This window comes from Argentina anserina, chromosome 6 (assembly GCF_933775445.1).
Source record: "Argentina anserina chromosome 6, drPotAnse1.1, whole genome shotgun sequence".
Lineage (NCBI taxonomy): Eukaryota > Viridiplantae > Streptophyta > Magnoliopsida > Rosales > Rosaceae > Argentina > Argentina anserina.
This window is the reverse complement of record NC_065877.1, coordinates 36,977,310-37,002,609: the sequence shown is the minus strand read 5'-3', so window position 1 is coordinate 37,002,609 and position 25,300 is coordinate 36,977,310. Positions and strand designations below refer to the sequence as shown.

General features: G+C 37.3%; 4 protein-coding genes across 8 annotated transcripts; 1 reads left to right on the top strand and 3 right to left on the bottom strand.

The window, feature by feature from the left end:
• Positions 1-1,206: 1,206 nt before the first annotated feature.
• LOC126800595 (transcription factor TCP20) lies at positions 1,207-3,626 on the bottom strand. The gene is made up of 2 exons (XM_050527982.1): positions 1,655-3,626; positions 1,207-1,558 (listed from the first exon to the last, which is right to left on the bottom strand). Exon 1 carries the CDS (start codon positions 2,853-2,855, stop codon positions 1,857-1,859), a length of 999 nt encoding a protein of 332 aa, XP_050383939.1. The 5' UTR covers positions 2,856-3,626; the 3' UTR covers positions 1,207-1,558; positions 1,655-1,856.
• Positions 3,627-10,948: 7,322 nt separating this feature from the next.
• On the bottom strand, positions 10,949-14,593 carry LOC126800582 (probable metal-nicotianamine transporter YSL6). Of its 2 annotated transcripts, none has more exons than XM_050527964.1 (7): positions 14,114-14,593; positions 13,755-13,927; positions 13,385-13,482; positions 13,099-13,236; positions 12,752-12,941; positions 12,514-12,646; positions 10,949-12,038 (listed from the first exon to the last, which is right to left on the bottom strand). In XM_050527964.1, exons 1-7 carry the CDS (start codon positions 14,484-14,486, stop codon positions 11,101-11,103), a joined length of 2,043 nt encoding a protein of 680 aa, XP_050383921.1. In that variant the 5' UTR covers positions 14,487-14,593; the 3' UTR covers positions 10,949-11,100. The 2 variants fall into 2 exon arrangements, with proteins under 2 accessions (XP_050383921.1, XP_050383922.1); XM_050527965.1 differs by having other exon boundaries at positions 10,949-12,035.
• Positions 14,594-15,717: 1,124 nt separating this feature from the next.
• Positions 15,718-23,068, bottom strand: LOC126800598 (ABC transporter I family member 11, chloroplastic). 3 transcript variants are annotated; one of them, XR_007672724.1, is made up of 12 exons: positions 22,980-23,068; positions 22,831-22,888; positions 22,583-22,662; positions 22,357-22,408; positions 22,114-22,247; positions 21,889-22,003; positions 21,679-21,765; positions 21,522-21,570; positions 21,075-21,159; positions 20,545-20,661; positions 16,076-16,417; positions 15,718-15,905 (listed from the first exon to the last, which is right to left on the bottom strand). XR_007672724.1 is itself a non-coding variant. In XM_050527985.1 (11 exons), exons 1-10 carry the CDS (start codon positions 23,066-23,068, stop codon positions 20,583-20,585), a joined length of 828 nt encoding a protein of 275 aa, XP_050383942.1. In that variant the 3' UTR covers positions 15,718-16,417; positions 20,545-20,582. The 3 variants fall into 3 exon arrangements, 2 of the variants coding, with proteins under 2 accessions (XP_050383942.1, XP_050383943.1); XM_050527985.1 differs by having other exon boundaries at positions 15,718-16,417; XM_050527986.1 differs by having other exon boundaries at positions 15,718-16,328.
• LOC126800594 (protein LAZY 1) lies at positions 17,083-20,059 on the top strand. 2 transcript variants are annotated; one of them, XM_050527981.1, is made up of 5 exons: positions 17,083-17,294; positions 17,374-17,440; positions 17,828-18,606; positions 19,124-19,406; positions 19,765-20,059. In XM_050527981.1, exons 1-5 carry the CDS (start codon positions 17,289-17,291, stop codon positions 19,782-19,784), a joined length of 1,155 nt encoding a protein of 384 aa, XP_050383938.1. In that variant the 5' UTR covers positions 17,083-17,288; the 3' UTR covers positions 19,785-20,059. The 2 variants fall into 2 exon arrangements, with proteins under 2 accessions (XP_050383938.1, XP_050383937.1); XM_050527980.1 differs by having other exon boundaries at positions 17,083-17,440.
• Positions 23,069-25,300: the final 2,232 nt, after the last annotated feature.

Sequence of the window (25,300 nt, the reverse complement as noted above, 5' to 3'; positions counted from 1 at the left end):
GATACAACAGTCATCAGAGCCACACTGATTCACTTACGTAACCCTCAACTCAGCAGTGACCTATTGAAACTAGAAAAGGGATTTCCTTACCTTCTAAACAAAGAAGAATCTGAGACTATAAGAAGGCAGGAGAAATTTACAGATCGAGTCTCCTAATTAATCACCTGTCCATGTTAATATTTGATTTAGATGTTCTGTTACTCAATAGATATGTTCCAAAATTTATCCTTTCAATGAAACTCCTATAATGAGAGAATTAAATTCTCAGAAAGACCTTGTCTAACAGCATGATACTTTATGAAAATGCTGCATTTAAGGTCTCAAAACTTTATGAACCTACTTGTTGAGTTACAACTGGCATATTTCTAGTGCTAGTGCGTGTGCGTGTGCGTGTGCGCGTGCGCGTGTGCGTGCGCGTGTGCGTGTGCGTGTGCGTGTGCGTGTGTGTCGCAAAAACAGATGTACTGATACAATCTTTCTACTTTCCTTTGGATGCAGATACTCTGAAGAACAAAATAGAAGTTCTCATACTAAAGTTCTATGGCAGAATCTAGTTGACTCTGAATAGGTTAGTGAATTAACATACTGAAATAGTCTTCTACTTATGTTGTGAGGTGTTAGCTCCTATCCATCCAGTGATGGCAATTAAGTTGTGTAAATCAAATTGATTACCAAGCTACATTGAACACATAAAAATGAGGAGTTACCATTTTAAAGTTCTGGCCGAGGAAATTAGCTATTTTTCTCCAAGAATTGAAATCTATTTGGTTACTGAAGGTGGTAAAAGGGCAAGCTAGAAGAGAAGGACTGAGACAATAGTCACAATACTCTGGTAAGACCAATGCCTTCACTTTTACTTCTTTAGTTTAAAAAAAGGTAATAAAGAATTTTCGAGAAAGGTAAGGTGACACTCCCAAATTACTGTCCTAAGGCTGTCATTGTTAAGGCAATAATCATTCATCTGGGATTTGCCATTGAAATTGTAGGAAATATTTACTCTTGAACAAAATTCACTAAAATTACAATATTGTACAAGATATCATAAGAACAAGACCAATTTTAATAACCTGAACATAGACCTGCGGATGGTGATTGTTAGCTATAAAGAGAAAAATCCTTCTAGATATAACTTATAAGTTAGAATTAGCACTCCAGCAGAGCATTAATATAGGAAAGAAGAAAATTGTTTACAAGGAAGACAAAAGATAAGCACAAAGAACTAAAGATGCATTTTTTTTGGAAGTAACAAGAAAGCAAGCAGAGTACAAGTAGTAGATAAATGATTGGCATAGTCGTAAATTGCTCATTTCTGCAAAACAAAATGAAGATCTTAGATGATTAAGAACAACCGATCTAGGGAAAAAAATTTGGATAAGTATAACTGTAGAACTCTATGGTTTAAGTTTTTACAAACAAACTCGGAGAACCACTTCCATTCAAACGTAGTGAAGAACTAAATAACTAAAGATGGCTTACACTATAATCAACACACCTCTGAATTAAAGCAGCAGTTAAGCCCAACACTCAAACCATCAATCTGGCTGTGCACAATTCCCACCTGCACAAGCAACAACACACTCACCAATCAATTCCCCTATATGCAACACAAAAACGAGTGAAAAACAAAGAACTAACCAGAAGCAAAAGTTAGTACCTTTATATGGAGACTTGAGTCATGCAATGGAGAACAAAACAAGGAGCAAAAGAAACATCCATTTTCAGGGCCCCTATTGAATTCTCTCCAAGTATACAATAAAACTACCATTACCAAAACAAACTCAGTCCCCAACCAAATGCTACTACTGCTTGATTTCACAAAGATCTAAACTTTGACCACCAATTTCTCGTGTTGGTTCCTACTGTCCTCCTGAGCCTTGAGAATCATCCTTAGAAGAAGGAGCTTGGTGCTGTTGCTGGTGGTGGTGGTGGTGCTGCTGCTGTTGCTGCTGGTGGTGCACTCTAGCATGACCCATCTGCTGGTAAATTTGGTAAGCCTGAGGATTCATAACCCCAAGATGGCCATCTTGAGACAACCCAAGTTCCAAACCAGGCAGCTGTTGAGTTGCCCCACCCAGAATAGAAGTGAAGCTCATAGGACCCATGTTGGTGACTGGCAAGTCAAACCCAGGAAGGCCAATCTTTTGAAGATAGTTAGAGCTGCTCTCAGTCCCTCCCAGATTTGTAGTAGAGGGACCAGATGAAGATGACTGTGGAGAAAAACCAAACCCAGCAGGGGGCCATAGCCCAGTTGCTGCAGCCATATGGGGCCTCCCTAAATTCCCTCCCACCATAGCCCAACTGGTCCTACCTACTCCTCCACTGGACCCTAAATCATCTAGCTTTTGATGCAAGCCAGCTGATAGAGAAGTCCCCTGCTGCGAGACAGACCCTCCAGCCGCCGCTAGAGCCGACGCCGGGATCGTCCCCGTTCCGGTGGCTGCGATGATCGACGGCTCGGCCTGCTGCAGCAGCCATTGGATTGTTTCTCCGTCCGATTTGTGGCCCAATTCCCGAGTCAATTGGAAGATTCTGGCGGCGCAAAGAGCCGGCATCCTTATCCTTCTCCCTCTGCCTTCCACCTTTGTGTGTCTGTCTTTGTTTGAGCTGCGTTTGGGCGCCAACTGCTTCTTGGTTTCGTCTTTGTCCGCAATCACAATCTGGAAGTCTTTGATCTCTGCCGGTTTGACAACGTTGTTGTTGTTGTTGTTGTTGCTGCTGCTGTTGTTGTGGTTCTCACTCATGGTGTTGGGAAGTTGATGATGATGATGTTGTTGTTGTTGCTGCTGCTGCTGAGGTTGTGGGAGGCTCAAGAAGCTGGGTATCTCCTGAAGCTGCTTTGAGGTCTTGGGATCCATGAGAAATTTAGGGGAGAAAAACTGAAAAAGGAAAAGGAGTGGTCTTTGTCTTTGATTGAAGAAGGTGACCTGAAAAGGCCTAGACTTTCATCAGTTTTCACTGATTTGGCCAAAACAATACAGAGACAAAAAATTCCATATTAAAATTCCAACTTGAGTCACATTAACTTTTTACTCCTTACACAATTGGGGTAGACTTGTTCTTTTTACTCCTTCCTTCCTTCCTTAACTGCCAATTTTTTACCCCTCTCACCACCTCATCTGCTCCACAGGATGAAACCATTCCATCACCCTTCTTATTTCCCCACATTGCCACAATCCATGGAGTCAGTCATGGCCCCCAAATGGTCCAGGGTTGGATTGGCTGCCCCTTCTGTTCTTCAATCTCCAATCTTTAATCTTCACATCTTCTTCAACCTTTCAATATTAATGATTTCTCTACTGCATGCTATAATTGAATGAGCAACCAACATATTATGCCATCTCTTGTAAGGAACTCAACTGGAAGGTGGGAACTCATAAATATGACATTTGGCAACCTGTGAATGGCTAGAGGGGCTTGCTTCAAACCCACTCTTCTTAGTCTTCTAGGCCCATCCTTGTGATATCTTTTAAAATTCATAAAACTAGAGATGAGGAAAAAGGAAATCAATGAACGATACTGGATCAGCAGTTCAGCACCCTTCTTAACTCCAGAGAATCAAATTAAAGACTAGAGTGACTAGTTCGGACAGACCAAAACACAATGGTGATTGTTGTTGCAGTTCACTGAGTTAAGAAATGAGATACTGAGGTCTGGTTTCTTTCTGATACTGAGGATGTAGGCTTTGGGACCTCCATGCCTGAAATTTCTGACCCAATACAAGTGAGATTTCATATGCTTATAAGACACTCGAGTTCTTCTAAAAACAAAACAAGAAACAAAAAAAAGGCACTCACTAATAATACTCAGAAGTCAGAACATTACGGTGCTCTAAATGATCCTAATCCTATTTTCATTAGTCTCCTTGAGAATGATAACATATAAGCTATCAAATGAGAAAGTCTAAAGACTCAAATATAGTAAATCAAGAAGGTGGTAAGACCCTTGCAGAGTTCCCCAACAATGTTAATTTGCAAGAGATATTACACTGGTCAATGATAATGGGGATGAGTGGATAACAATAAACAAGCAAGGGAAGGAAAATGACAAGGAGTCCCTTAATTTTCTCGTATGACAAAGATGCCTCATATCATATCATATATTAACCAAATTTTCATTGTTTAATTGTACTTTGAAAGCGATTTTCTATATTGGTGTCCACTATCTTATATATACCATATCACATAAAAATATGCTAAAACCCCAACAAAGAGCATTATTATTTCTGTCCAGCTAGGAGCATGTGTGTTTTTTTCTTTTTTTCTACCGTCCATACATTAAGGAATTGAAATAGAACACTTGTGAAAAGTTTAACCCAAAATTCCTAGATTTTCATTCGATTCGCATCTGCCAAGCGAATGATCTTTTTAGTTGAGTGCAAATGAAGAGAAGTAGTCAATTAAGGAATTAGATCTGGAAACTCCACACAGAAAAGCTTAGGCAAAGGTTAATTTGCAGTAAAGTAACTAGCTTGCACCTCAGTAGAGTATGCTAATGAACATAAGTATATTAGGAGGTTCTGCATAGTCTGCTAGACATGATACATAAAATGACTTTCGTGATCTACAAGTCCACAATATGGTTAATTTAGTAGGTTTAGTTGGTCCAAACATGCTTTTTCTTTCAAAATTCAAAAGGTGTGCTAGTTGGTATGATTATTGTGTCCCCTTTTACTGTTTGATTAAGAGAATGTTTAGTGAAACGAATTCAAAGGGAGGGAGCTCGAGCTAGAGCTAGAGACGTATATCCAACCCGATCACCAATTATTAATTATTAAACAACTCCAATTGTTTTGTGGAACGAGCTTGACAATTGACAATATATGAAGAAGGACAGTTGATCAGATTTCCATATCATTTTTCACTAGCTATACAGTACTAATTATTAGAAGAAATTACCTATCCAGCTAACGCATTAATCCATTGACTTTCAGTAGTTTACTGCATGCATATATGATTCTGTACAACCAGTACCAAATGCATGGATGAAGTTGATAATTGGTCACCATAGTGGGGATCGATCATTTAAAGAGCTTATTTCGGGAAGTTTCATTCGCTAATGATGATTTATAGGCTATAGCTAAACGGAATACAAGAATGCTCATTCATTCAGAGTATTACGTACGAAGCAAGCAACTATAATTAAGAACTTAAGAAGTGATCGAGAGCATGCTAGCTAGCGCGCTCCTGTTCCTGCTTCCACTTCTTTAAACCTTCACTAAAGCGAAAGAAGTGTCAATATATGAGGGAGGAATACGTAGCAGCAGCTAGCTTTAGTATTTGAACGTTCGATGTGGAGAAGACCAATTGATCGATGAATAATAATGGCGGGAATGGGAATGGTATGATTATGAATGAATGGTACGTGACTACGTGTATGTTGGTGCGTGAATTGGTAGTGACAAGTGCTTCCCATCATGGAGACACTGCAGGCCCTCTTCAAAGTTAGCGGTTGAAATACCATTTTTGCTAATTGCTATGGCTAAAGCTTTTATAAATAATAATTCAAAGCTTCAATGGGAAAAAGATCATTGCTTTCATATTACGTACATCTGCTTTTCTAATGATCGATAAGCTTAATTGGATCTCTCATCTTTGCACAGTGGTTTAATTTGTGCTTTTACTTTGCTGCATTATTCAAGCCCCTCTTACTTTCTTCTGTTCAAAAGAAGAAAGGGATTAAATTGAGGTGTTAAAACCTAGAATCCAATGGAGCTAATATGATGAGGATTAGTGGATTTAAGCCTAAAGCCTAGCTCCACCACAGATGGATTTTCTTCGATATTTCTTTGACATGCATGCACATCGATCTGCAGCTTTCATATTCCCCTTATTAAAAGTTGGAAAATTAGGGTTGATCCTATAGGGGGCATGCTGATATACGGATCCCGGAAGAAAGTATTGAGCTTATATAAAACTCTATTAAGGTTTTGAAATTTAAGGGGCCACCACAACAGGCGTTAAGGTAATCAACAATTCAACATTGTCATTTCGAACAATGATAAGCACTAAAACGTACTTAATCTGTACAAAAGAAAAAAAATGAAAAAATTAAATAAAAATAGAAGCTAGAATATATATATATATATATATATATATATATCTGTGTGTGTGTGTGTCGATCTAGCTGAACAAAAGCTGCCTAAATTTTTTTTAAGATTCACCAACAATAAAGTTGAAACATGCGTATGAACTTGGCACTTGGCAGCACGTCTGCAGTGAACAAAAGCATTGAGAGGAGAAAGCTCTAGGAAATTCCCTGCAGGCTATCATTGAACAGCTAGCTAGCTAGCTAGATAGGTATTGCTTATAGCTTATACGAAACAGAGACAGATTCGATTCGATCATTTTGTATCATTTTGGGTTGTTGCTAATATTTAACCCTTCTGTATCTGTATCTGGAAGTCCCTGTATCTGTATCTGTTTGTTAAAATGATTCAAATTGTGCAGACTTTAACCAAAAAAGAATTGCCAGAATTGGACAACCAACAGACTATTCTATTGTTTTGTACAGCAATGGAGAATCAGTAAGTGGTTGAAAGAAGAGAAGAAACCTGCACATATAGTTTGGTACTTCGATCTGATCTTTCAAGTAATAATTTTGAGTACTAGTGTATATGTGTGATGCAGCTGTATGCAAGAGCTATATCTATGTGCCATATAGCATAAGCAAAGGAGCTATAGTGCTCAAAATTGAAAATGAAAAACGGGACTGAGGCACATCACATGGCAACAGCCAACAGATTGTGACCTTTTGAACGTATTATTTTCTTAGCTCCACTGTTTTCACATTTGCTATGGATTCTTTTCTTTGTTTTGTCCCCATTTTGATAGATTGGCGTACCGCAACCACCCATTTGATTGGACAACGAAATGGGATACATCTACATATCTTGAATTAATGCCGTCAATTCCTCAAGTAACATCATATTGAAATGCAGTACCAATAAGATTAAAGTGCAGGCAGCAGGCTGCTTCATCATGCATGTATCTCTAGTTTCCACTATATATTGTCAAATTTGTTTTTCCTATTTTAAGAAAAGAGTTGAACATAGGCTTTAAAGATGCTTTCAATCACTACTAATTGAAGACATTTTTCTCCAGTGTATCACGGAAATTTTAATCTAGTATTTGTTTGTATTCTTATTCAACTGCTTTCTCAATGACAATAAGGTCACATAAAGAGCGAAAAATTGAAGAGTACAATAGAAGGCCCTGAAAAACAAAATTACAATTGAAAAGCAGAAGAAAACGATGGCACGCATAGATAGAGATCGATGAGATAAGGATCATGGTGACTGAGGTCCATCCCATTCCGTTAGGGATTCTGGCTTTTACTGGAGCTCAGCAATTGGAGTGGAGAATATATTGGATGGTGCATATAGGAGGAGGTCTCTCTTTATTATACTGTGGTGGTGGAACCTCTTCTTTAAATTTTCAATTCTGATTCTTCCTGTTAATTACTGTAAACATATCATTGTTCATGGGCGAGCGAGATGCTAAAGAATTAGGCTTGCTGGAAATTATCTACTTAATTTACAAGTGAAAATCGCTTCAAAAATATAATCATAAGCTATGTGTTTATAATTAATTTTGGGAATGATTGATATTTCTTTTCTTTCTCACATGAAGTGAAAGGCTATGAGGTAGCAAGACTGCAATACGCAGGCATTTATACCATTCAGCTACCTGCAGAAAGATATTGTACTAAAAATAGGAGATGATTCAAAAAAAACTAACACTAATGCATGTGTTGGCCTATAGGGAACCATCCCATCAAACATTTAGGCAAATATGAATTACGTGTACGAAATTTCATCTCAGTTATTATGATGAACTAGACGGCTCAACTAGAAAGCGCTTAGTATCTCAATCAGCATCGAAGATTTTTTCCGCATAAAAATGCTGAATCTCTCGTCATTAACCTACAACAACATTTAAGAATGATTCATCAAAGATCTATAAACTTGCAGAACACCAAAATGTTGTACCTTTTTATAGAAATGAATTTTTTGTTTTTGTATTCGATTTTGGAAAATGTAGAACAACAAGATTACGATTTCAGTGTAGAGAAAACATAGCGAAAAACTGTGTGCTAGCCCACAGACTTGGTGAAAAATAGATTTTTGAGGTAGGAAAAAGTCTCTGAGAAAATTCCTGGTTTAGCTCTCAACAGGTTAGGACATTCACACTTTCAAAATGAGCTTCTATTTATAACTCTTAAAACAGTACTTAGACCTCCATCTTTTCCAAATTCATTTTGATTTTTTCAACACATGTAAAATTACTAAAAATACATAAAAGAGTGAAAAAAGAAAAAACAAGAGAATTATCAACTTGTATATTTTAAAATTGCGAATATAAATGATTTTTTTATTCTTTTTCGTCAATTTATTATTTATGTATGTATTTAAGGAAAACCCCAATTCGAAATAATAAATTGAATAAGATGATTTAATTACTTTTATTTTTTATTGCTAAAAATATAATAAATAATATTATTAATATTCATGTATCAATTGAAAACTGCATAGAATTTGTTTATAAATGTCGGTTAGGACCTGAGAGAAAAAAATTGTTCAATAAATGTTAGAATTTTTCGTCTTAATTTTACTATTTGGTGAGTTTCAAATCAATAAATAAAAAAATAATATTATTAATTATGAATTTAGGAGTGAAAGAGAAAATTAATTTGAAAAGATGGATTATATAATTATTAAGAATTTTTTAAGTTGTTTATAATATTTGTATAAAAGTAGAATTAGAAATATATTAATGGATAGCATATTGATCAGATATTTAATAATAATATATTGATTATGGGTATTTTCGGAAAAATATGGAGGTTTAAATAGCATTTTATGTATTTATAAAAGTAAAAAAAAGGTCTTTTAAATGAGGAGGTTAAAATACCGTTTTTAAAAGTATGAATAAAAACTCCCTATAAAAAACTTTTTTCCGGCTCCTCTAAAAAAGATACCACTTTTCCGGACGTCACTCTGACTAGTAGGCCTCATCATTTAGCCCGCAGATCCGAAAAGCCTGCGGAGGCTCGTGAGCCTGATAGGCTTTTACCCGACCCGGCCGGCAAGAAAACCCATTACCAAAATGCGAACACCGAAAGTCGTTTGCATATCTGAAATCACCTAATTTTTGTCACTGATTGTGTGCGGTCGAATCAAGGAAACCCATTTGGCAAAATCTTGGTCAATGAGGATTTTAATATGTCAAAAAGCCTCTTTTTTGGTTGAATGTATGTACGGACGGTCAAACAATATCAAAAATGAACGAAATTTTTACGGTTTCCCTAAATATATATACTGATCACATATGCGGGTGTCGATCGACCATATTTCGAACTGGAGTTATCGATCGCCGAAGTGTCTACTAATGTATCATAACCTTTATATTAGGTTTATAATAAAACTATCGCATTATGAAGCGACTATATTAAGGAAACTTCTCGGGATCGATTGACACCAGCTGATGTGATCGGTATATATATTTAGTGACCATGTAAAAATTTCATCCAATTCGGACCTCGTTTGACCGTCGGAATTTCCGGTAAACCGAAAACACCACTAATATGTCTTAAGGGAGGACCCATTACAAAGATGCGAACGCCGAAAGCCATTTGCATATCTGAAATCATCATATTTTGTTACATATCGTGCACGGTCACACTGAGTAAACCTATTTAACAAAACCTCGGTCAATGGGGTTTCAATATATCATACCACCCGATGTGATCGATATATATATATTTAGTGACAATTTTAAAATTTCATCCAATTCGGACCTCGTTTGACCGTCGGAATTTTCGGTAAATCGAAAACACCACTAATATGCCCTAAGGGATGACCTATAACAAATATGCGAACGCCAAAAGTCGTTTGCATATATGAAATCACCTAATTTTTGTTACCTATCGTGCACGGTCGTACTGAAAAAATCCATTTGGAAAAGTCCCGGTTAATGAGGTTTTAATATGTCAAACCACCTAATTTTTAGTTGATCGTTGGTACGAATGGTCAAACCTTGTCCAAAACTGATGAAATTTTTACGGGTTCCCTAAATATATATATCGATCACATCTACTCATGTCGATCGACCATATTTCGAACTGGAGTTGTCGATCGCCGAAGTGTCCACTAATGTATCATAATCTTTTATATTAGGTTTATAATAAAACTATCGCATTATGAAGCGACTATATGAAAGAAACTTCTCGGAATCGGTCGATACCATCCGATGTGATCGGTATATATATTTGGTGACTATTTTAAAATTTCATTTAATTCGGACCTCGTTTGACCGTCAGAATTTCCGGTAAACCAAAAACAACACTAATATGCCCTAAGGAGGGACCAATTACTAAGATGCGAATGCGGAAAGCTGTTTACATATTTGAAATCACATAATTTTTGTCACCGATCGTGCGTGGTCGCAACGAGGAAACTCATTTGGCAAAATCTCGGTCAAACTATGTTCAAAAACAGATGAAATTTTTACAGAATCCCTAAATATATATATCAATCACATCTATTGGTGTCGATCGACAATATTTCGAAACTAAAATTTATTTGTGACTTTTTTTAAGAATATTTTTAATAATTCTTTTATTGTTTCAAACCCTTAGCCCGGCCCACAAAAACCCGCAAGACCCGTTTTAGGTGGGCGGGCTTGAATCTTCGTATTTGTGAAAATACCCGGCCCAGCCTGTCACTTAATTAAATGTAATAAGACATAGCCCGGCCCGGCCCGTCCCGTTGACGAGCCCTAACCCTGAGTAAAGTTTGTGTTAATTGTGTCAACCTTAACAACAATCTGCAATCAGTAAAAATAACAGTATGATAATAAGTAACTTGAGCAAAAGTTATGCCTGTGAGAGTATTTGAGTTATGTAGAGGAAAGGGAGAATACCTTCCAAGTGATCAACTGTAAGGTGTAAGAAGAAGCAAGAACACCCCAATGAATCATACATATTTATGTTATTTACAAAGTACCCAACCAGCCAATCCAGACAGCCAGGTGAGCTCCCAGTTGAAATTTGAAACAATACAACTTCCCAGTTACAAGTTGCAAGTTGCAATCACAACACCAGCTAACTGCTCAAAGAAGGCCCAAAGTACATGCATATGGGTGGATTGACCTTGAAGATAGAGAGGATCGCGGATGGAATTGTCCAAATCCCATCACCGCATATTAGACCAGATGCGACTGCCCCAGCAAAATCCTCTGAATTCTTCCTATTCACTCGCTCCCATATATACAGTATTACTGTCCCCACAAACATATCAATAGCAAAGTAGGCTCCGATGTAGAATGGAACTGCCATGGCCATTGGAATAGGAATATATTGGGATACCTTCTTAGGAGTCACGTCCCTCAAGAGATTTATCACCAAAGCAGCCACAAAGAAACCACAACACATAGCCAAGCAGTGCTTTGGCAGCTCAGAGAAGCCCTCGATACCTAGAATTGCCATTTCCCTGAATATTACAGCATATGGTGCTTTGTACGGACCATCAGGTGAGCCGATATCAAATGCAGTCCAAAACAACCAAAATGTTAATGGAGCAATCACACAACCCATGGCTGTTCCCACTAACTGGCTAATAAACATAGACTTGGCCGAGGACATAGTGAGGTAGCCTGTCTTAAAGTCTTGCATGAGATCAGCTGCTGTAGAGACAATGGACATCATAACTCCACAACCAGCTAAACCAGCTATAACCCCTCCATCACTTCCCACTAATGAAGCAATGATGAAAAGACCTATTTTCCCATAAGTTGAAGTTAAATTCCAGTCAGTGAGACCAGTGCCGTAGGAGTTGCAAAACGCAAGAGCAGGAGCAAGGATGTATGAGCACAGCACCAAATACCATTTGAGTGGCGGAAACATAATTGGCATTGTTGCTGTTGATATTGCCACCAAGGCCACATATCCAGAAGCGGCAACCCAGTTTGGTATTCTGTCCTTGAGAAATACCACATCCCTCTTTTTCTGTCCCAGGATTACTTCAGAACTCTCACCATCTGCTAAGCACATATCAAGTATTAATCTTCAGCAGAAAACATATTCATTCTCACAAACAATAACTAGGCAATAAATACTCATCAGATCATTTAACCAGTGAAAGCTGCCTTGAACAATTAACTCATTAGTTTGGCTCATACTATGAAGATTCATTTTAAATTCTCTTTATCTATGTCTGATACAATAAACCACACAATATGCCTGTGCAGTAAATACATAAAAAGTGCTACTCTGAGTCAAAAAAATTACTCTAGCATTCCTAGTTATACTGATAGTAAATGAGAATGATAATTTATCCAGTTACACACTCTCTTATATCACAACTCAATTAAGATTACTAGATACACACTACTACAAGCCAGGCAGAAGAGAAAAAAACTGACACTAAACTGATTTCTTCGGTATATGACCTCAGTGTAGAGAACACAAGGGTGTCAAATGTCAAATAGATTATCTAGACTTCATATGAACACTCACCCAACTTTTCGTTGACCAAAGGAAGGTTGCTCTGTTTACTACTTTTATTGCATATTTCCTTGATAGTAATGGCTATAATCTTGATCAAATTGTACAGACCATCCCCCAAAATAAGGGCAATAGCTATAAACACCTGTAAAAAAACATAACAGATTAAGTATAATCTTTATTGAGCCAAATCTAAAATATTGCTAAAATAACAGCAGTGTTGCCTCCAGAAAAAATGATTCCACAATACCTTATAACCATAAAGACCTTTGAAATCATTGGTACCGAGGTCAGCTGGATACCAGTGCCCAGCATGTTGGGAGATGAGAGGCCAAAGGAAACCCCATGATATGATAGCCCCAAGAAGAACCGAGCAGTTTACAATGTGAGGGCAAATAAGACCACATCCGACATAAGTAGGACTGAAGTCGAAATAAAACCTGCACATAGTGAATCATGTCAATATGGATAGTTTTACTTCTAAAATTTCTCAACACCTGCTATGGTTTCAACTTTCAACAAAGTAGTGATAGCTAGTTGCGTGTGTTGGAGACTCAAATCAAACAGAAAACAAGACCAAAGATAAATTAGACTCACGTATTCTTAAAAAGCGTCAATCCAAGGCTAGGAAAGTTGTCAAAGCCACATGAATCTCCAATGCCACTAAAGAACCACTTAAAGCAGCTCCAGATTAAACTCATGCTCAAATACTTTCCAAGACAATGCACTTGCTTCCTGCAATCAAAAGAGTAGATACAGAGTTTAGGATACTGCAAACTTAAGCCGCTATTTAAATAAAAGAGAAAAGGGCTTATGATATTATCCAATTTTTTAAGGAGAAAGAAAGACCAGTTTCAGCAGATAGCACAGACAGAGTCTTTACCCGGCAAGCTCTGCACCACTTTTGGTGTGAAAACTATTTATCAACATTGCTGTGGCAGTTCCACTGGGGTATGTAAGTTTGTAATCCAAAACCATAACCTAATTTCAGAAGCATATGCATGTCAGGATGCTTTCAACATTTCACAAAATAAGAGAGAACAGTTTCTCTGAAACGTAAAAATTATTACTAGATACATAAACTGAACAGCTTCGTCTACAGCAAATAAAAAGGACATTGTAAAAAGCAGAATCACGGAAGCTAACAAGCACCTGATAGGAACAAATCAACTACATAATTTAAGAGCAACACACCCAACAGGCCAACATTGCTTGCAACAAGATCGAACTCTAACCAAAGTAGAAGTAATCACCTTGCGAAGCGGAACAAGACTAAAAAGTCCAAGGAAGCTAACAACAACCAGGAAACCAGTCATCCACCACAAGCCTGGGTTAATAACATCTTGTGCTCTATTACCAGGGTAATCCTCCCCGATAAGTTTATATGTTCTCTCATCCATTGCAACCAAATACGAACCAAATCCCCCTGTCAATCAATATCACATTTCTTAATCTCACCAATCAAACCTAAAAATAAAATCTTCAAATAAAAATGCAACCTTTACATATCTATGTCCAAATGGAGAGAAACAAAAACTGCCCAGAAATTCAATTACATCTAAACACAGTGATTAAGAACTAATTAGAGATTAATAAAGAGAGGGGGTTATACCGCTAAAGGCGAGGCCATAGCAAGCGACGACGCAAGTTTGGATGACAGTGTTCTCTTGGCGGGTGAAGGGCTTGACCTCAAACCCTAATTGGGCCAAGAACCCGGTCCAGGACTTGACGAAGAAGAACCCGAGCAGACCGGCGGCGACATTCAAGGACGGGATGATCCCCACCGTCAGATTAAGCTTGTGCGTGATGATGCAGAAGAGCGTCCCCAGCACGGCGCTGACCACAAGGCCTCTGATCGTGATCTGCTCCTTCCATTCCGGGACTCGGTCGTCGTCGACGGTCTCAACGGCCTTGATTTTGTCCGAATCGTCGTGGTGGTGCAGCAACGGCTCAGATATCTCCACGGAGGTCGCCTTGGTAGCCATGACTTGAGCACTTTGAGAATCTCTCAAAAGGGATTCAAAGGAATTCAAAGTCAAATTGGATTCTTGCGAATTCCAGCGGATAGAGAGTTTCAGAAGAGAGAGAGAGGGAGAGTAGTAGTTGTGGATCAGAAGAGAGAGCGAGGTATCTGGTAGCGTTTTGAATGTTTGTTGGTGTTTGCTGCGTCCACTCATAACTTGCCGCGTGTTTCCGTAAAAAGGGGGCTAATCCATCATTTTTATTTATTGGGAATGTCACCCATTTAATGTTTCGAGCCCATTGGGCTGCGTATTTTCAGAACGTTCTCTCTATATTGCGGGCCACCGACCTTATCGGCTGCTCTAATTCAGGTACTCAAACTTTGGTCGATAGCAAATACGAGTAATATCCGATGAATCTTTATGGCAATCTGACGTAATTGTTCATTGATGATCGATCTAAGTCTTCACCAATAACTTGTCAGCAGGGGTAAATATTTGAACTGGCTTTTGTTTTCTTCTTTGTTGAGCGAGGGAAGATGACACGTTACTTGGATGTGCGTCTTCACATACACTTGTGGATCTTGTATATAAATTATTTTCAATTTTCGCCGTTGAGCAGGTACTTGCATGCCCGATCATATAAGAATTTCCGATGTTAGTGCATCAAATTGTTATTTTTGACCCGAACTTGGCACGGACAATACAAAAGCATTTTACTCGCACGGCTGAGCCAAAATGGTCACTCGAGCCTGGTCGATAACAAATATCCCATAATCAGATGAGCCTCTTTGGTTATCGTATGTACCTGTTTATAACTCGCGGCAGAGGCAATAAAGAGCTAGTCCGTGTTGTCATGCTTCAATCTGAACGTGATACTTTCTCTAACCAATACTGTAATACATACACTACCTAACCATATTTTTTTAAGGATATATGCACGAATGAATCATTCAATAATGCCACACGGGTTTTCATTCAATCTCGAATGGAATTGATGAACTGCGGACAAGGGATTAAGACGAAAAGGAATTCCGAGTGTCGTGATATATGACACAAGTTGCAAACAAAAACAAGAAAGAAAGTGTAGGGAAGTTCATAGTGAGTGCAAAACCTCATCAACAAACCAAAGTTATATATATATATATATATCAATATGTTATCAACAAAAAGAGACTGATTATGAGCTAAATTATTGAATTCACGTGCTAAAGCAGCAATAGAGGAAATTAGGGTTATGGGCTAACCCTACGCATTGTCTGAACAAAATGTAATAATTCCATACATATAAGAGCCGTAAGAACAATCATAACATGTTATTCTATTACATGGTCACCAACTTGAAGTATGTCCTATCTGCAATCAAGGTCAGTGATTCTGATAATCTGAAACCTGCGTATTGTAGCTCTTCGTTGGGTAGCTAAAAATGAGGATGCTCAACACCTGATTGAGCATTATTGGTTACAAGGTTGACAGATTTGAGCAAGCTTGTCTTAATCAATTCAAGTGGGAAACACATACATCGTTTCATGCAAAGAGGGAAAAAGATAAACAAAAACGAAGATGGCATACCAATTCCAGCCCAAATTATTGTAATTTTAGCACAAACTTACCTCCAGAAAGATATACACCAAAGCTCAGGAAAAGTGAACAGAGTTGCTCAATTACTCCTCATAGGCTCATATATATATCTTTTAGTAGTTCAGTTCTCTTTGTGTAGCCCCACTTTTAGAAGATCCAGACAAAGAAGGATGCATGAATGCATTGCTCTTGTCCTAAAGCCTATAACAGCTTTCGTCTTCCTTCTCTACATCCAGAGATGCTTGTGGGCTATGCACATATTTCTGGGCCAACAACTTTGTCTGGCTGCCTCTTGGTCGAAAAGATACTTTAGCATGTTAAACTAGGCAGTCGGCCAATGCAAGCCTCTAAGTTAATAAATGTCGCAATCATACCTGCACGAAAGGTTTTGATTAAGTACAGAACAACAGGCTAAAGCAGGTAGATAGCGGCACTATATGGGAAAACCAGAAACTTAATGCATATGCTACAAAAGAAGCTGCATCGGTGTAATTAGATAAAAAAAATGGCCCTACTCTTATCCTGTGATCTGCATGACATTATGATAAGTTAACTTTAGAACTGCTTTCTAGACTAATACTGGATTTTTATTAACTTTTTACATGTTTAATAATAAGGTGGAAAATGAAATCACGAATAAGTGATGAATTACTGTCACTATGATCTCCCAAAAACCTGTGTGGCATTGTCTCTTGTAATATAGCCTACGGATGCTGCAGAAGCTCATTTAGATCCAATTATCAGATTACAAGAACATGTAGCATTTCACCAGCAAAACAAGCACACTTCCCACTCTCATCGTTTTTGTACACTATCAGGTCTATGGCCAACATGTTATTGTGCATTTTATCAAGGAGTACATGTGGAAATATTATTGTACCTGTGAGACTAACTTCAAGAAAACACAGATATGAACGAAGACAGAAGAACAATTTTATGGCATTCCAATCAACCCCCAATTTATTTAGATGATTTGGTCTTTGATAAGAGCGGCCCACCAGAATCTTGTATCTTTTCTGAATGGTTCTCTCCACTAAACCTTATCAGACCCTTGTATCAATCAGAAACTTCCACTTCATTCAGAAGTCAAATAGAAAGATCTTTATAAGATCATTTTGTGACTCTTTAGCATTCCCACCATCTCTTTTTATATCCCATCTTCCTTGCAAACTACATCTACTTCTATTTTTTGTCTTCAATGGTTACTGAATTAATATAACATCAAGCCCTCAGAGACAGGTGAAAATGAAGGTAAGTCTAACTCATAACCAAAACAATGACATGTTAGTTTCAATCTATTTAACTTCATCTTTGTAAACCATGGATGCAGCTATTACAATGGGTGCGCCAAAAAATTCAGCAAAGTAGCATCGAATCTCTCAAGGATCTCAGTATTGGTATGCCTACTAAGTTTCTTTCTTTTTCTTCACAATTTACATGAAAACAAAATGTAGAGATTTTGTTCCTCCAAAAGAAATTGGAACCTTAAGCAAAACCCTGTCAAGCTATTAGGTTTATGATACCCCAAAAGTTCTATTGTCCAATGTAGCCAATGTTGTAGTAGATAGCACACATACATAACCACTATCTCTCCTGGGCAAAATCATTACGAGCACCTATACTAGAAATCATAAAACTGCTAGAGTGCTACCTTATGGACACACAAAGCCACCAGCCTACATGTCCAGAAATGGAGCCACCAATTTGATTACTATGTACAAATTATGTCGTTCATCTCTAATTATTTTCATGAATATCTTAATTCTTTCTGTAACAAATTTCAGATAATCCTTGTATATGCATTTTGCCTCGGCCATTAGATGATGATGAATATGCCTATACAAAGCCAACCATCCGCTACGGATATGGATCTACATTCCAACAGCCAAGGAAGGACCAGACGAAATTTGTTTCTGAATCTGAAGACAGGAGAGAAGGAGAAGAAGCAGAAACATCTGAGATTGTTTCAGAGCTATTTCATGGCTTTCTCACCATTGGAACTCTTGGCTCAGAAACAACTATTAGTTCACCAGCAACACCAACTTTTGCAACACCTTTAGAGAACTTAACAGAGCAAAAATCAGAGGTCACAGAAAATGACTTGAAGCTCATCAGCTATGAGCTAGAGAGGTTTAGTGAGGCTGAGACAAAGGATGAAGGAGTATGTCCATCGTCAGCAAGGGAGAGTCATGATAGCACTATTACACTAGGTGGCTGGCAAATGGATGACTCTGAAGAAGAAGAAGAGTACTGTGCAACAGTGGTATGTCCCCTCCAAGGATATCTTCTTGGGTCCTCGGTTGAATTACCAGATTTGAGAACAGAAGCAAAGAAAGAAAAGGTATCACTACAAGAGCTGTTTGATAGGACAAAAGTGACTGAAAATTTTGAAAAAGGTGAGATAGACCCTAAGAAGAAACGCAAATCTACCATGGGTTCTATGAAGAAGATAATAAAAAAACTGTATGCCTCTTCCAAGAGCTCCACTTCTTCTACTAGAGGTCATTCAACTGGTCCTGGTCAGGAATCTGACTCTGTTTCAACCAAGAAGAAACCCCATAAGGTTCGGTTCCCAAAGCTGAACATATGTATGAACATATCTGATGGCTCTTGATTTTACACATAGACACATACCAAATACTCATGGATGAACATATGCACATTCACGCATACATCATTGCATCCACGATCTGTTCTAAGCATCTACACATAAAGGCACCTCATTGGTGAAAGATCTAATCATGGTTTACAGTTTCAACACACACAAATGATGCAACACTGGCATCATAAAAGAATTAATTGTGTGAGACAATCTTAGGATGAAAGTAATCTGAGATAAGAGTCGTTTATATTGTTAACACTCAAAAGCAGGTGATGTTTCCAGGTTAATGTTCTCTAGAATACCAAAGAATCCAGCCAAGGAACCTTATTTATGGCAAATTATAAATATAGGTTCCATGAGATAATTGTCTCATCAGAACAAACATTTCTTTTTCCCTCAACTTGTATCATAGATTCATAATAGACATTGACAACAGTTTCCCATTCAATTTTTACATTTCTTTCTGTGTTGAATGCAGGTATTACGTATGTTTCAAAGAAAGATTCATCCTGAAGGCTCTATAGCTGAAAAAGAATCTATCAAGTCCAATAAATACAAGGACAAGAGCAACTACTGTGACGTTGGTGGTTGTAATAGGAATCTGATGCTTATGGATTCAGAGAATAGAATGTTACCCCAAGAGCCGGTGTTAAAGGAGAGGACCAGACAATGTAAGAGGTATATTGAGTTACCCCAGTACAAACTGAATGGTAATGATTTGATAAGAAATGAAGAGCACTGGATCAAAACTGATGCAGACTGTAAGTATCTTTTTTATTCCATACCAGGGTGACATACTCGGTTTAGTTACTACCAGTACAAAACACCTAAAGAAAGAAACCTAACATTCAGGAGAATGAAAATACCTAATTCAATAATGAGAAACTTTACAATCTAACAATTCAGGAAACGAACCAGATATACTATCACTTCCAGAAAATGATAACACATAATAACTTATAGACCATTGATGAGCATACTGTCTTCACAACATAGAAGGCAAAAATTATTTATCCGCATATCAAGTTTTCCACACTATGATCATGGAGCTCATGATCTGCAAAGTTGAGTCTATTATTATTATACTAACCAGTTAACAATACTGTACTTGCATTTCAGACTTGGTGTTGGAGCTGTAGTTCCCAAAGTTGTAACAAGTCACACCGGCCACCTTCATGAGGAAGAACGTGAGGGTTTGTTTGAATATTTCTATAAGGTCATGTACTTTTTTGTGAGTGTTTTAAGTGGTAAAAAGCAGGGGAGTACTACCGGACCTATCTGGTATAGAAGTGGTAAGTTGCATTCAAAAATAGCAAGGGAGTACTAGACATGCCTATCGTGTATCAGAGTGATGATGAAGTTTGAGTGTGTTTATGACATTACTTGAATAAATCTACAAGTCTTTCAATGGTTGAAACTTGTGAACCATTCGATTTTATTAGATAAGTATTACAAATATATATTCTGTGATCACCGTAAATTTCATGGGGTGTAACCACCTATAGCCTATTATTTTGTTTCAAATACCAAGTCTTCCCAACAGATATTTAGTAAACTTGGTCTAGTCGAATAGTCAGATATGGGCATACATATATATGATACATCTCAACATCATACCCACAATCAGATCTAACATTTATACGCATCTACTCCTAGCTATCCACTATTTAAGTATGCATAAAAGCTGTATATGTGCTTATATTTTGACACAGTTCAAAATATTCAATTCATTATGGATAGCAGTAAAAGTCTCGACTTTTTTAAAGTAAAAAATAGTGGCACTTAACTGTTATCAAGCTTCTGGCTATTTCTTAGATTCCATTTTTATTCTGTTAAACGATTTTTGCTACCTTGTCAAGCAATAATATGTCCGAAGTCAAAATAAGAAAAGAATCAAACCTCGTAGCGTCATCAGGAAGCACCAGCATATTTCGAGATTAGATTGGCAAAGGCTCCTCCTTAAGAATTCCACCCATATCCATCCTCCACGATTGATCAACAAGAGCTGCTAACTCTCTGAAAAACACATTATTGGTACCGTAAGCAGACACATAATGCATTGAACAATATACCAGACACAGTGTATTTTCTCTTGACTTGGTATGCACTTTAAGCCACTGTGGCAAATTAATTTTATATTTTTCAAAAGATGCTGATTGAAAGAGCATCTCATATATGTGACTTCAAATTGCTCCATTGATTCAGTGGCAATTAAATGCGCTCTGCTCAACAACTCTAATAGGAACTGTATATCAGGCTCATTCTCTACTTTGCACTGGTGCTAAAGAAGAGGTCTACACGATCTGCAACTAAGGCTAATGCAGAAATCAAGCTTAATGCAAGACACTTGCATCCATAACATATTGGAAATGGCATACCCTAATATGTGAAGAATAAAAGAATCTGAAATTAACGGCCAAGGGACATACTTGAGATCATGGCTGACAACAAGAATGGTTAATTCTTTCTTTAGATGCTTTAGCAGCTTCACAACATCTGCACGTGCCTTCCAATCTGAAAAACAAAGTATATTATAATTTCAAATGAATGATCAGAAGCATAAACCCAAAAAAAAAGGTAAGAAGTATAAGGTATGAGAATTAATGAAAGTATTTATAGAAAAAGGAATTTTCAGACCACAAAAAAAAAAGTATGGACCGGAACTGATTAGGTCAACTTTAAGTTCACCAAATCATAATGGTGAATAAAATCCCGTTTGAATAGTGACTCAGAAAGACTATGGTTCTCAATGAAGATTGTTCTATGAACAAGGCACAACGGGCATTTTATGCCTCATTGTTCAACTTGCAAGGAAACAGCAAAGGGTTATACGCATTATGATGTAGAATGAAATATATATAAATTCATCTTCATACCAAGACCAGCAAGGGGTTCATCCAATATCAATAAATCTGGGATATGTACCTGAAGATCCAAGTATTAGTGACTTTGTACCAAAGCTATGACCAGCTATGTGACACTGCATTCTTATGACATATGTTATCCTTGTTTCATTTATAACTAGAATCTTACTAGTTGAATTGCCAAGGCAAGACGACGCTTGTAACCACCACTAAGAGAGTGAGGGTCTCTATCCAGTGAGATCCCACTTAAACCAACCTGCAGTCATCAATAAACCAACAATTTAATTTTGGTTTTGATATAGCAGACCAATAAATATTAAATGCCAATGAGAATAACAAAATTGAAGAAGAAAATTCATGCTGAGAAGAGCGCAAGTACCCAATTAATTGCTCTATGGAGGTTTCGAGCAAGATTCTTCTTCATTTGAAGATCGCCCTTTTGCCTTGGCCACCCAAAAGTAACTTCATCAAGCACATTATCTGCCACGAAATACCTGTCTTGTAAAAATTGGGAAAAAATAATTAAAGGTTGGTAATTTACGAACAGTAGTAAAATAATAGATTTCGTGAACCAATTCTCACTTCCCTAGTTAACATTGATTACCTCTCCGGAAACTGAAATACAATGCCAACTCTTCCTGTAGATAAGGATTCAGGAGACTGAATTGGTGTGCCATCGTTTCCATATTTTTGAATCCGAATTGAACCTGAAGTTGGTTTGTTTAACCCCGCAAGCAGCTGAAGACGGAGAAGAAATCATAAAAACAAGATACTACTTGTTCCTTTAAGAGTGAGATGAACAGCATAACAGATTAACAGTTCCTTTAACGACAAAAAACCACACAACCTGCACAAGAGTAGTCTTTCCGCTTCCACTCCGCCCAAAAATTAAGCCAAAGCTGCCAGGTAAACATAAACAAATTTATCCTATGAATACAAAACGTTCCTCAGCCATCACAGATGCCAAAGTTACATAAATATCAGGTAAGTTCATCGCATTGGACGCACCCTATTATCTTAGTTCATTCCATCTATGCAATAATAAAATGACATTACACCTCACAAAAATGTACCTCTTCTCCGGAAGCGAAAAATTAACGGCATTTAAAAGGCTGAGCTCAGTCCCTGGAGGTTGGTAGCTGACATCTCTGACCTTAAAGTTACAGATTGATTACCTTCAGTATTCAGAACTGATTGAATTTTAAGTTGAAATTAATTCCAAACTCTAATGCAAAAGCCACAATGCTCATCTCATCATCAACAAAACAACAACTTAATCGGAAATTACTGTAAACTGGTGGTAAAAAAGAGGGAAACTTACTTCAAAGCAGGAGTAATCACATTTGAATTTCACAGGTCGAGAATTTCGGAACTTCAAACTGCATGAGAAAACAATAGAAAATTCAATTGAATTATAAATACCAATAGAGAGAGAGAGAGAGAGAGAGAGAGAGAGAGTTGATTGCGTGCCTTGAAGTCGATTTGGGTGCGATTGAGGTGGCAGGTTCGAGGGTTCTCCAGCCTGAAATTGGCAGATGAGCTAAAACTGAGCTCGCCATTTTCGCGGTTTGCAGACATGGCTTTCTGCCTTTTCTCATATTAATACGTCACGGCGTCTCGGGTGTTGGGCCCAACTGGGCTAATGCCTAATTGGCACAATGTGGCTACCCTTTTGGCCCATTAGTTTAAAAATTTTAGATAAAACTAGGGGTGGGCATAAAAAAACAGAAATCTCGATCCCGTCCCGATCCCGTCCCGAAATTCATAGGGACGGGACGGGACGGATGTCTAAAAATATCTGTTCCGTCCCGATCCCGTCCCGTTTCATAATAATGGGACGGGACGTGCGACGAATAATTTTTATCTCACTTCGTCCCGTCCCGTCCCACCTTTAATAAAAACTTAAAAATTCTTATATATTTGTATTAAAATTAAACTAATTTATGTTATTAATAAATCCAAAATTATATCAACTCAAATAGTAATGGTAAATTATAATATTTTGAACATAATATGTATTTTTTTGTTAAAATTTCATTATTGAATTTTACTTTGTTAATGAAAAAGTAAAAATATAGGTTTTTATTTAATTTCATAGGAAGGTGGGATTTGTCCAGTCCCGTCCCGATCCCGTCCCGTCCCAACCGGAATTAATACCGAGTGGGATGCATTCTTAAAAACCCTCGTCCCGTCCCGATTCAAAATAGTGGGATGGGAAGTGAGATGAGCCTCGTCCCGTGCCCACCCCTAGATAAAACCATATCTAATTACTTTTTTATAATTTTAAAAAATGTGACGACTTTTTTTTATAATTAAGATAATAGAAAATAACTCTCTCTTTTTTTATAAGAAACCCTTTCTAATTCCTTGATGCTTTTGTATATTCTACTAAATTATTAATCATTGTTAATTGATGGACTGCATAATTGTGTTAATGGATTTCATATAGTTTATGGATACAACACTTTGCAAGTTGTAACATGGTTATCTCCGCTACTATAATTGGAGGCCCTCATTTAGTGTTAGTAACTTCACAAATCTTTCAAAATTCTGAAAAACCTCATTTGCCATAAATAAATTGATTCTTTTTCTACAATAAACAAATACGTTTTATATCATAATTTTTTTTTGGCCTGAATAGTCAATACATATCACTCCACTGTGACAAAACAACAAACAAGAGGTCATGAGTCGAGAAACTCAAAACTAGTATGCGGTAAAAATTAATTCTTTGGTAATAAGCTCAAAATAAAATAAAATATTCGCATATTCTACGACTAATGCAAGCATAGCAATATGCAACATATTAAACTAAACGAAAATAAAATTGGGTTTAAACCCAGGCTCTAAAGCCCAAGTCCAAAGCCTATCTTGTGAAACTATAGTTTAAGATTGTAGCTTGTATGCCGTCAACCCCAACCGCAAACATGCAAGACCCATCGCCAGCCGTTGAAGCAAACTTGCAGCAATTATGGATCCTCTTCTTCGCATAATTCGATCTTCATCCTGCCTGAGAAGATTAGAATATTGTTTAAAACAAATATTGTTTGTTAAGACGTGTGGTAGTGTTGATCAATCTAATCACACAACCACCACCACCATCAAGCAAACCAGGATCCCAATCATCACACCGTTTCGAAGCACAACAACTCAAAATAGCATTACTTGCAAACCCACAACCTTGGAGGTGAAGGATATGTTGATGGTAAATAGATGGAGAGAGGGGACAAAATCCTTATGATAAACAAGAATGATGGTCATAAGACAACCATACTAGGGTTAGCACGAAGAGTGCTAATATTGAGGAGGTGAAGGCTCGCATAGTTAAGGTTTTCTCTAACTCAAAGAAAAAATGGGTTCCCACAGTGTAATTCGGGTTTTATGTTTTTATAAATAAATTGATTCATTGAACAAATATGTTGGAAGGGTACTATGGTAAAACAAATATAAAATTAAAATAAAATGAGAAATATATGAGATTGTAGTTTTTTTTTAATCAAAAGACTAACTCATTTGTATTTCAGCAGTTAAAACCAAAATAACATACGTGACAAACTAACAAAAAGAGTTACCTATTTTGACTCAAATAAACTAGTTATCCCTAAGAAAAAACTAGCCAACAACTACTCAACTAGCAATACTAGGTAAAACTAGCCAATAAAGCCAAGATTCACCCACTTTTTCATGGTCATGAAGCACAAAAACTAACAACATACATATGATGTAGTAGACATTAAATTTAACAACTACACCATTGTAAAACTACGATGCGATTCAAATTATTTAAGCTC

Bases quoted from the DNA above. Each gene is read 5' to 3' on its own strand.
- LOC126800582 (XM_050527964.1), bottom strand. From the start codon at position 14,486: ATGGCTACCAAGGCGACCTCCGTGGAGATATCTGAGCCGTTGCTGCAC. The intron at 13,928-14,113 runs GTATAACCCCCT...ATTGATTGACAG, and splicing joins CTATGGCCTCGCCTTTAGCG to GGGGATTTGGTTCGTATTTG. The intron at 12,942-13,098 runs GTGAGTCTAATT...CACTATGTGCAG, and splicing joins TTGACGCTTTTTAAGAATAC to GTTTTATTTCGACTTCAGTC.
- LOC126800598 (XM_050527985.1), bottom strand. From the start codon at position 23,068: ATGGCGAGCTCAGTTTTAGCTCATCTGCCAATTTCAGGCTGGAGAACC. The intron at 22,663-22,830 runs GTAAGTTTCCCT...TGTAACTTTAAG, and splicing joins GTGATTACTCCTGCTTTGAA to GTCAGAGATGTCAGCTACCA. The intron at 22,409-22,582 runs GTACATTTTTGT...TTTACCTGGCAG, and splicing joins TTTTCGCTTCCGGAGAAGAG to CTTTGGCTTAATTTTTGGGC.
- LOC126800595 (XM_050527982.1), bottom strand. From the start codon at position 2,855: ATGGATCCCAAGACCTCAAAGCAGCTTCAGGAGATACCCAGCTTCTTG.
- LOC126800594 (XM_050527981.1), top strand. The intron at 18,607-19,123 runs GTTCGGTTCCCA...TGTTGAATGCAG, and splicing joins CCAAGAAGAAACCCCATAAG to GTATTACGTATGTTTCAAAG. The intron at 19,407-19,764 runs GTAAGTATCTTT...CTTGCATTTCAG, and splicing joins GATCAAAACTGATGCAGACT to ACTTGGTGTTGGAGCTGTAG.